This window comes from Rhineura floridana, chromosome 4 (genome assembly GCF_030035675.1).
Source record: "Rhineura floridana isolate rRhiFlo1 chromosome 4, rRhiFlo1.hap2, whole genome shotgun sequence".
NCBI lineage: Eukaryota > Metazoa > Chordata > Lepidosauria > Squamata > Rhineuridae > Rhineura > Rhineura floridana.
In genome coordinates, this window is record NC_084483.1 from 154,927,271 (window position 1) to 154,938,599 (window position 11,329).

At 42.2% G+C, this 11,329-nt stretch overlaps 1 protein-coding gene across 1 annotated transcript in view; it reads left to right on the forward strand.

Moving 5' to 3' along the window:
* GLP1R (glucagon like peptide 1 receptor) overlaps positions 1-5,737 on the forward strand; it is a 177,083-nt gene extending 171,346 nt beyond the window's left edge. The window contains exon 13 of the mRNA XM_061624898.1: positions 3,881-5,737. Coding sequence (XP_061480882.1) covers positions 3,881-4,048 — 168 coding nt within the window. The 3' untranslated portion in view covers positions 4,049-5,737. The remainder of the gene's footprint in view (positions 1-3,880) is intronic.
* The last annotated feature ends 5,592 nt before the right edge of the window (positions 5,738-11,329 follow it).

Here is an 11,329-nt window from a genome sequence, read left to right on the forward strand (position 1 = left end):
GCCTCGCTGCCACCGCCTCTTCACAGCTCCTGCTGAGGCTGCCAGGCTGCTCAGATGCCGTCTTCTAGCAACTGCTCCCACGGGGGCTGCTACGGGGGGTCCCTGAAGGGGTGGCAGCTGGACGAAGGCGCCCACGTCGTGGCAGATGCGAGCCAGGCGGCTGCGGGCTCCATGTCCAGCACCCTCACCTGGGTATAGCACAGAAACAACTATGGCGGTCCTCCTGTCTCTGCAGTCCCTGCCTAACTGAGAAAGGGCGGGAAGCGTGTGTCAATCACGCATGCGTGGCTGAGGGGGCCAATTAAAAGCCAGAGATCCACCTGTTTAATGAAACTATTGCCAGAGGCCGGAGACGGCCCCCTTTTGCCAGAGACTCCGGCAGAAAACCGGAGATCTAGCAACCCTATGTGGAGGTAAAGTGAATCTTAGAAGACTGTGGAATGACAGGACAGGGGATGAATTTTCCTTCAGGGGAAAATAATGATTGGGGGAGTATATCCAGTTGCAATTATTAATAAATGTTCTTAACCCTTGAATATATACTTAGTGCTTATCCTGTTCAATACCAGAATCTGTATATAATCTGGGTTTGGTTCTTTATTTTGTCTGGATTTTTGATCAGAATAGAAATATCTTTTTAAGGAAGAGTTGTAGAACTTGCATGTCTTCTCAGTGGAAGGAGTCGGGCACATCCCTGTGCCTAAGCTAGCTTTTACAGGAAGGCAGTGTGAGGAACTGAGGCAAATAGTGGTGACAAGAGAGAAGGTTTAGACTAATATGTCTACCCTCTGGAAAAGATCCTGAACAGTATGAGACCTCATAATATATTTTTTCCCTAACAGCAATATGTAGCTGTTGTACTGTAATGAATTAGATGGTTTATGTTTGCACAATTATCCATTTACAAGTGGGAGTTAGTACTGCCTTATTATGTATCCTCGGTTTTTATGCAGTAAGCTAATTCTAGATGATGTGATAAGTGGCCCTTTTTTTGCTGCTGCTGCTTCTAATTTTGCTACTACCATGATGGAACAAATCATAGTGTACATGTTGTACAGCTTCATTTTTTTAAACTGTTTAAAACCAAAATGTGTAACTGGAAATGTTTTGGTCCTTAAAAAGAAGTCAGTAAGCACAGTACCCAAAATTTGAAATACCTCCCTAGTTAAATTTTAAAAGCTGAGGACTGAAATTATATTTCTTGTAAGAGTTTTTTCTACCCTAGACCTTTCAATTAAAACTTTGAATTTAAGCCTTTTGTTACTTAGCCCTACTCTATAACATGATGGCAGATCTAGCCAGAACCATCTCCAACCTTAAGAACAGAAGGGAGAAATACAGGTGAGAGGTACTGAAACCCCCACCCACCCACTGCTTACATTCCTGAATCCCTTCCACTGGTGCACTTTTCCCCTTAGCCATGCTCATTGAGTCAAGTTAAGGGGAAAGTGACACTGGGGAACAGAGTACAGGAAGGTAAGCCATGGTCATGGAAGGCTCTGAAATCCGCATCTTCACTGCTTTTGCTCTTGAAACTGGACCTCTCACCTTTATAGATTGGTTCAAATCCATCTTTAAAGATGGGGCCTAAGGTTTCTGCCCTTTTCATGCAGAGATTTTGTGGTGGTGGTGTTAATTGCCGCGCTGGGCTCCTGCTGGAAGGCCAGGATATAAATCAAATAATAAATAAATAAATAAATAAATAAAATTGCCCGCCATTCACACACAGGTCCCAGGATGAGTTACAGAGGTCTAAGTTCAGTATTAAAAGCAATTAAAACAAATTACATTTGTAAGAATAGGGTGAGTTCTGCAAGCATACATCTCAAGTGCCAAAGGCCAGGGTGAAGAGGTTCATCTTTAGCATTCACTGAAAACTGTACAATGAAGATGCCAGGCACACCTCTGTGGGGAGGGAATTCCATGACTTAGGGGCTGCCACCAAAAACACCCTCTCCCAGGCTGCCACTACCCCAAACTTCTGAGGATGGTAGAACTACCAAGAAAGCCTTCTGTGCTGATCTTAACACCCAAGAGGGTCTGTAGGGAAGGAGGTGGTCTCTCAGATATTTTGGTTGGACCAGTGATGAACTGAGACAGTTCCATGGTTGTCATAGAAACCATGAAGTCCTGAACTGGCCCATCTGAGGCAGCCTCAGCATGGATATTGAAGCCCCCTAAAACTACCATGAAGGAGTTCTCCAACACCACACCCAAGACTACCTCTGCCAGATTGGTTAGGGAGATTGTAATGGGGTAAACAGTACACTAACAACATCCCTCTGGCCCAACACCATGAACAATTCCTCAAACCCAGGCACAGCGCTGATTGGTCTGTCAAGGGAAATGGAATTTTTATGGATGATAGTACCCTCCCACCCCAACCCTTTGACCTGGACTGGTGCTGCATTGAGTACACAGGTGGACACAGCTGAGTAAGAATAGGGTCACCCAGGACTCTATTATATATGCCAAGTCGGCCCTCTCATGTTGAGATGCATAGTACTCAGAACCCCTATTACAATTTAAGACGAGCATTGTAATCCAGAGGGCCAAACGGTGAGCTGTCCTTATTCAATACAGCTTTGGAACTTTCAGTACATGGGTGTTCTGAGAAATGGCTTCTGAGGCAGCAAAAGAAACTTCCTGTGGGTTGGGGGAGAAACCACAGAATAGCACATCATGCACACCCCTGTCTACACTTAACAGGCTTTTCTTATTTGTGGCAATGACAACCAAAATTAGCCACGTTATAAAAAAAAAACCCAGACATTTTGACTACAGAACTAGATTTCTAATAAGAAGTACAAATCTAGAAAAAAGTTCTGACAATGACATATTTTTGGAGTTTAAAAAAATAATTTGCTTTCTAAAGATACATCCCCAAGCCTAACAGCAGATACTTTATCTCTAGTAGATTTGTTTTACCAACTTGGTTGTCTGATGATATCTTAAGGTTCATTCACATGTCACTGTCACTAGATTGTTGGCCTTGAACAGTGGCTCAGAGCAGGTATTAAACAATTAAATATTACTTTACCATTCACAAAATAATAATAGGAAGCTTTCATTGATGGCATTTTTTTTAAAAAAATGAGATGGAATGAGCCTGTGCTTTTGCAGCATTTCTAATTTATATTCACAACAAATCATAGTTACTTAAAATAGTCTTTTTTCACTTATGTATAACAATACTTTTAACACTCCACGCCTTTTATAGTTTTTTGTTGCTGTGGATCTTAATGTCAGCAGAATGGCATTAGCTATGCATGTTTACTCAGAAGTAAATCCCTCTGAATTCATTGGCACTCCCAAGGAACATCACAATCCTAGTCAAGTCTGCTCAGAAGTAAATCAATGGGGCTTATTCCCAACTAAGTAGGATTAGCATTGCATCTTGTTCTCATCTAGGATTTCAGGCTTAATCAAGCTTTTTGAACCATTGAAATACCTAAAATGATGAACTCTAGTTATATCTGTATTATGAAATAGACTCTGCATACACAGGGAGAATATCAGATGTTACAAAGGAGTGCTTAAAATGATAAGCAGAAACTTCAGATTGGTTTGCACTGTGTTCACCCCAACTTTAGATCAACAGATTGCTGCTTGTAGCAAGGAGTTCAGTTAAGGCATGCTGTTTTCTGCTGTTGTTCACACATGCATCTATTTATAGAGGAAGGAGAATATGCTGCTATTATTTCACTTATGAAACTACCTATGATGGACTAATTAAGTAATTACAGAAATTATTTGAAGTAGTAAGAGTGGCCTTAGAACCTTGCCAGTGTTTCTTAATTATATGGGACATTGTACCTTTTCTTAGAGTCTCAAAACTGGATTATTCCTCTCTTGTCTTTTTGTTTCCTTCTTATGTAAGGTTCGTACAGAATTTCAGAAAAGCTGGGAGCGCTGGAGATTAGAGCACTTTTATGTCCGGAGAGACAGCAGCATGAAGCCACTCAAGTATCCAGCCAACAGTATAAGCAGTGGGGGTACAGTGGGAAGCACAGTCTATGCTGCCACTTGTCAGGCCACATTCAGCTAAGATTTCTGTGGAGGCAAGTGTAGAGGAGTCTGACCAACTGACCTGAACTGTAAAGGTACAATTGAATGGCCTTGAGTATCCAGCCAGATTTGATTGCATGATGCCTTGGGAAGACTTGAACCTCCATTGTTCATTGCTGCAGGCAGCTGGACAAGCTTTCAAAATAAAGCAACCTACTAATATAATCAATCTGTCTGAGGCACCGATGTCCTCTCTAAAGTGAGTTTAAAGAGTTTCTTCCCAATTATGATCAGAGGCTTCCAGGTGACCAGAGCCTAAACACTTCATTGACACAGTCACAAAGCTTGAAGTTAATAGCTTACTAGCGTAGGTGGAGAAGTTGAAAGCTTTATTGATTATATTACAAGGATGCAGCTGATTAATACAAATGAGAAAAAACTTCATTGGGAAAGGTAAGACTAACCTTTCCCATGGTTAGAAATAGTTATAATCTGCAGATGCATTTTAAGCCTTTCCAGGTGGCAGCTTTATTAAATAACAAATACGCAGTCATTTGATTCAGGTGTTTTCACAACCAGCGCTTTTGTTGTAGGGAAATAACATTTCCCCTGTAATCAAACTGCAATATATTCACTGTGATGTTTTCACAGAGTAAGTATAACGTGTTCTCTACTGCTATGAGTTCCCACTGCTATGAGTATGTACATTTTATATATATATTTAGAAAATGAATCTAGCAAACAGCAATTTTACACCCTTACCCTTTTACATATCTTTCCCCCCCTTCAAAAATAGTGCATGTTATGTATCTTTTTTGCAGCATTGGAGCCCCTCTCTCCCTCCTTTTTAAAAAAAGCAACATTGTAAAGAGGCAGTCTCTCTGCAGCATGGCAATCCTTCCCTGACCCAGCAAGCCTGTCTTACTCATCATTGCTTGGGAACAAGATATTACACTACTATCACTGAATCCACCTTGTATTACTGTAATATTAAGAATAGAAATTTAACTGTTTTTATCATCTGGAAAGGCTTGAATTATGGAACTGTTCTTGTGCCATTCAAACAAAGCAGCTATGTCCATGGTTGAAATACCTAAATACTGAAAAAATTGGGGATATGTTGCCTTTTGTTGCATGCTCTCAAAAGTTGTTAAGAATAATTTTTCATTTGAAGAAATTTAATCTAGGTACACTTGCCTCTTCTTCTCCAGGTGAGAATGCATGCCCTTTCTGTTATCATTAATGTCAAACGTGCCCAGTACTCTTCTAGTCTTACCTCTTACATAGCCCTTTATTGCTTCAGAAGGCTGCACAAATACTAGTATGAAGCAAAGTTGCTTGCTGATGTGTTTGACAGGGAGTAAAGGTATTATCCTCTGCCCCCTGTAGGTACAGAGGCAGAGAAACAGAAACATGGAATAATGATACATAGACTAACATCTGTGGAGACACACATATAGACTTTAATCTTTTGGCACTCTAATTGTTTGTGCACAAGAGTCTTGACATTTAGCATAATCTACTTTTCCTTATGCCTACTTTTCCCTTTCTTTTTCAAATGTCTTATAGCTGTAAGACTGTTTACGCTAGATGTTGAAAACAAAAACAGCTTAGTTGAGCTGATTCGGTAACTACGGTATATTTTCAGCACTTAGGTCAGCTCACTATTCTATGCTAAAACCAGCCAGATTTCTTGCTGTCAATAAGCCTTTGAAAATCTTAGCAAATAAGTAGACTGCTCAATTGGAATGAATTAAAAATATATAAATCCAATGTTCTCTCTTCAGTAAAACCATTGCAAGGTGCCAGTCATTCCAAGAATGTTCAATTGCATACAAAGAAACTCTTGTTTCTCAGATCGCTATATATTAATTATACAGCCATGAAAGTGGCTGTATGCTATAGCCAGCATGGATTTTTCACTTTCCGCAATGTTAAATTGAAAATACCCCCATGCCATTCCGATGCTTCCCATAAGCATATTTCAAAACAAAACCTTACAAAACTTATAGTCTTGAACTCAGAAACGCTTGCTTAACAACCCTCTCAATTTTCATGGCGATAAACAAAACAGTCAGAATCAAGAGTTCAAAATCTAAAGAGAGAAAAAACCCAGAGCCCTTTTGGACTTTTTTCTGTCGGAGTTCTCATAATCTCTTGAAATTCATTAAAAATCAGCCATGTTCACAGAGTATCTGTAATCCTGTTACTGACCTTGCCCCATACTCTGACCACCATCTTCTGCAGTTGAAAAGAAAATGCCTCACTGATTTTTATTTAATTTTACAATTTTTGCATTGAATGATAATGTTGGGCATGCCCAGTAAGAACCAACTGTCAGTGTTCTAAAAGCCAGACTCACAGCTGCTGGGCTTGGCTAATCAGGGGGCCACACCAGTCTTTGATTTCATGTGATACAGTCATGGCTTCCCTCAGAGAATCCTGGGAAGTGTTCCACTGACAGAGCTCCAGTAGCCATACTGGTTTAACAGTCAGCCGCTCTGATTGAAGTTCTTTGAGGGAAACAGGGCATCTCCTAGCAACTCTCAGCACCGTTCACTAACTACATTTCCCAAGATTCTTTGAGAGAAGACATGACTGTCCAAAGTGAAATAAAGGTCTGGTGTGGAAGTGGCCGGGGATGGCTTTGGTTTAAATTTGGGTGGAAGGCTACATGTGCCTGCTGTAGAATAAAAAGGTGGGGGAAACGCTGAAAAAAGAATGATACTGTTCACAATGTTTTCCTTTTAGAAAGGGGCTTCCCCTCTGCCCAGTACCCACCTACCTAATCTCCTCCCATCCCCCTCCTCCTACCCTCCCTGGCCCTTCCCCAAGTCAGTATTGGACTATGACCAGGGAGACTAGGGTTCGAATCCCCACACAGCCATGAAGCTCACTGAGTGACCTTGGGCCAGTCACTGCCTCTCAGCCTCAGAGGAAGGGAATGGTAAGACCACCTCTGAATACCATTTACCGTGAAAACCCTATTCATAGGGTTGCCATAAGACGGGATTGACTTGAAGGCAGTCCATTTCCATTTTCAAACATGATTGCACAGAACTCAATTGAACTCAAAAAGTATGCAACTGATCAAGCCCACCCTCCTATCTCCTCCCTCTTGCCCTTTCCCAACCCTCCAATCCCCTCCTCCTCCCCATGATCAGTTTTACCTATCTTAAGCATGATTGCACGGCAGTAAATACCACTGAACTCAATAAGCATGCAAATGATCAAACCTGCCTTCCCCTCCCCCTTCCTTTGCCCCCTCCTATCCACTCCTTCCCCCCCTCCCCTATGGTCAGTTTTACCTATCCTAACCATGATTACATAGGAGTAAATCCCATTGAACTCAATAAGCATCCAAATGATCAGACCTGGCTTTCTCCTCCTTTCCCTCTCCTCTCCCTTCCTCCTCCTCTTCCATCTTCCCTGCCCAGTTTTACCTATGAATGCACGGGAGTAAATCCCACTGAACTCAATAAACATACAAATGATCAAACCTTACCTTCTCCTCCCATCCCCCTCCTTCCTGCTCCCATCCCAGTCCTCCTCTCTGCTGTTCCTCTCCTCCTCCTCCCCTCCCCATCCTGTGGTCAGTTTCAACTATCCTAAGCATGATTGCAGGGGAGTAAATCCCAGTGAACTCAATAAGCATGCAAATGATCAATCCATTCTCACCAAGCTTGCACAGGATCCCATTTCTTACCTCCCGGATTAAAAAGCAAAGAAATTCACTAATAGGCAAAAAACCTTGCAGTTTAAGAACATAACTATAGCCCACAGATATTTCTATCCAACTTTAAAAAGCAGGGAAATTGGGCGGCTATAGTGAATGCACCAGGGGAGCAGCAGACCTGACCTCCTCTCTGAGATACTGTACTGCCCTACAAATTTGTCAAAATGCAAACACAATTTGGGTTGGTCTTTCACAGTCCAATCCACTGCCTGTGTAGCTTGGAAGAATTTGGTAACATGTGCCTCTGAGCATATGGTGAGTGGTGGCAACACCCAGTCAGCCCAAATAATAGAAACATGACATGTGCTGTGCTGATCTTGTTTTAGCAGGGAGGCAGCAACATTATTAAGACAGTTGATATAGTTGATAGTCACTTTAAATATGTCTCATTTACTTTGCAATGCTAGTGAAGTTTCCTATAGTAAATCATTTTCTTTTGCTTCCATTTCTGTGAATATGTGAAGTACAGCAACACTTTGCAAAATTTACACTAAAAAATAATTGTGGAATAACTATTCTGCAGAAGTCTCCAGTAGACATCAGGAGTGTCTCAGTTTGCACAAGATAAAGCAGTGGGAGATGAAATATATTCTAGCAAAATGCTAGGTGTGTTCTATGTTTTTAATTGACCATGCCCACCTTGCCTTAAATGAAGTGGTTTAAACATAGCATGCTGAAAACATGCATCTTGGGCACGCTAAGTTTGTTTTTTCAACAGCTAGAATCATAATTGAAGTAGCAACATATTGTAATCAGTCTGATTTTACATCAGACTGCAGTTTCATATTCAACTGTTAATGCACCCAAAATAGAAATAGAACTTAACCTCTAATTTGAAACTCAAAAGGTTGTCTTCACCATCATGAAAAAGGCTTTGAAATTAATAAAAATAAATTTGACACAGGTTTCTAGGATGAATGAGAGAAATAAAATTTTCTAGATTAGATTCTCTGTAGAAACAATAGTAACACAGGAATGAATCAAAGTAAGAAGAACACCAACAAACATACCAAAATGTAATTCTCCATCTTTGGAGATGGCAGGTATTGCCACCACTCACCATATGCTGAGGCACGTTACAAAATTCTTCCAAGCTACACAGGAAGTGGATTGGACTGTGAAAGACCAACCCAAATGGTGTTTGCATTTTGACCGATTTGTATGGTAGTACAATATCTCAGAAAGGAGGTCAGGTCTCCTGCTCCCCTGGTGCATTTACTATAGCTGCCCAATTTTCCTGCTTTTTAAAGTTGGATAGAAATATCTGTGGGCTATAGGCACGTTCTTAAACCACAAGGTTTTTGCAGATTAGTGAATTACCTTACTGGTATTAATGGTTTGCCGTGTGACACTGATTTGAGGTACACTTAACTTGTCACCTCCTCTGGAAATGTACTGCATGATTCTATCGTACTGGACTCTGGATTTACCAGAATCTGAAAGGTTCTGTTGTGGGTCCAGAGGATTGCCGCTATGTTGCACAGCATATATAGAAGTCTCTTTGCCTTTGTACTGTGATGCCTTAAGTGGGCCTTGCTAATGCAAGCCGCATCTGTATATCCCCTGTGCACCTAACAGCAGAGAAGCTTTCCCCAATTCTATAAACCAGGGGTAGCCAACATAGTAGCCTCCAGATGTTGTGGACTACAGTTCCCATCAAACTTAGCCAGCACGGCCATTGCCCAGGAAAGATGGAAGTTGTGGTCCAACAATTTCTAAGAGCACCACATTGGCTGCACCTACTGCAAGCCATGCTGGAGCCTCCTGTGCTGGAGTTAATACTATAGGATAGGTTACACCAGCATATTAGGATTCTGTGTATGTGTGAAGCAATCTACAACAACTTAGTTTCTGGAGACACTGAAGCCACCCAAACCCCTGGACTCCAGTAGGTTTGAAACAGCTGTTTATGGCCATTTCTGACAGAAGTCCCACACATCAGACACACCAACTGTGACTGCCACAAATGTAAACTCATACAGTCTTCATTGACTTTCCTAGGTTAAAATATGACACTTGCATGCTCTCCCCCCTCCGTTTATACTTTTCACAATTCACTCCAACACAGTTCCCATTTGTGAGAAATAATAGTACAACAGATGTTTATTTACAGGCAGGCATGACTGATATCTGTGAATGTTTATTTATTTATTATTTGATTTATATCCCACCCTTCTTCCCAGCAGGAGCCCAGGATGACAATCTTTATTGTGCAATATTGTTTTGAAAATGGGGTGACTAGGAGACTTTGAGATATTAGCAGTGGCCTAGTGATGCCCATAGAGGAGGACATGGTGTGCTTCTAATATCAAACAGAAGCAATCATAAATTCAGATCCAGCTGATCAGATTATATGGCATATTTATGCTGCCTTTACACAGATAAATAACCAAACCTGTGAAAAGACCCAATCAGTAAATAGACTAATTCAGATTTGTGACTTGTTTTTTTTTAGATAAAGTGTATTCTAAAGCTGCAGTTCTATGCGCATCCAGGAATAACCCCATTTACAGTGGAATTTACTTCTGGGTAAGCATGCATAGAATTGTGCTATAAGTGAAGGATTAAACTCCAGCATTTCTGTTAGCTGCTGGGCTCCAGGATACGCTAGAAAGCCTGTTTCATAGGGATTTCCTCCTCCCCCTCCCGAGGTGGCAATATTGGAGGAAACGGCTATCTCTACAAGAGCAGAAATTCTAACCAATCCTAATTTTAAAAAAACTATTTTGAATTGTTGATAATTTAAGCAGATTTCTTTTATGGATAAATAAGTGCAAGCCAAAAAGAAGTATTGCGGCCTATTGCCAAAATAAAACACAAACACCATTCATTGGGTTAAATCATGGGCCACTTTATTAAACGGAATCAATTAGAATAATGAACCTGCAGAGGGGAAATCAGGTGCGGGACCTTTCTGATGATCCAGGCAAAGCCTGCTTGCAGGCATAGGGCGACCAAACCTTGCCTGAGCCCGGGGCTGCCCTGTGCCAGACCCCAGCTCAGGCCACACCCTGAAGATGTGTAGGGGGTCCAACCCGCATCACCGCCCCCCGGAGCCCTGAAACTCCAGCGGATGAGGCACGTTGGCCCCAAAGGTTGCCCTGAGCTGCAGGCCCCCGGACCGCCAATTGCCCCCAAAGGTGCCTAAAGGTGTCACCTAGCTGCCCTTTCCTTTTAAACCTTTTCCCGCACTCCTTTGCCACAAGTGACCGTTGACATATTAAAGCTAAAAACAGACCAATCAGCCTATTAACCCCAAAGGCACCCATGCTAACCCTTGACCCGTCCCCCCAACCACAGTGTGGAGTAGGCAAAAGAAACCTGCCAGCAAAGCGAGGCAGGCAGGCCAAAAATTCCTAGTCGGCCCCGTAGCGACCAAATGAATCACAGTACAGCAGAGGGAGGGTCGGGCGGGCGCCGCCAAAATTCAAAGGAGGGCGGGAGGCTGGTGGAGTGGCCTTAAATGGCCTTCAGCCGCTCCGCCTCCTTTCTGTGTGTCACGACGGCGCACCAGCGTGCCGCATGCACACACACACACACTCCTGATGGCGGCCTGGGCTGCGGCTGCAGCCGCAAACTCGCCCC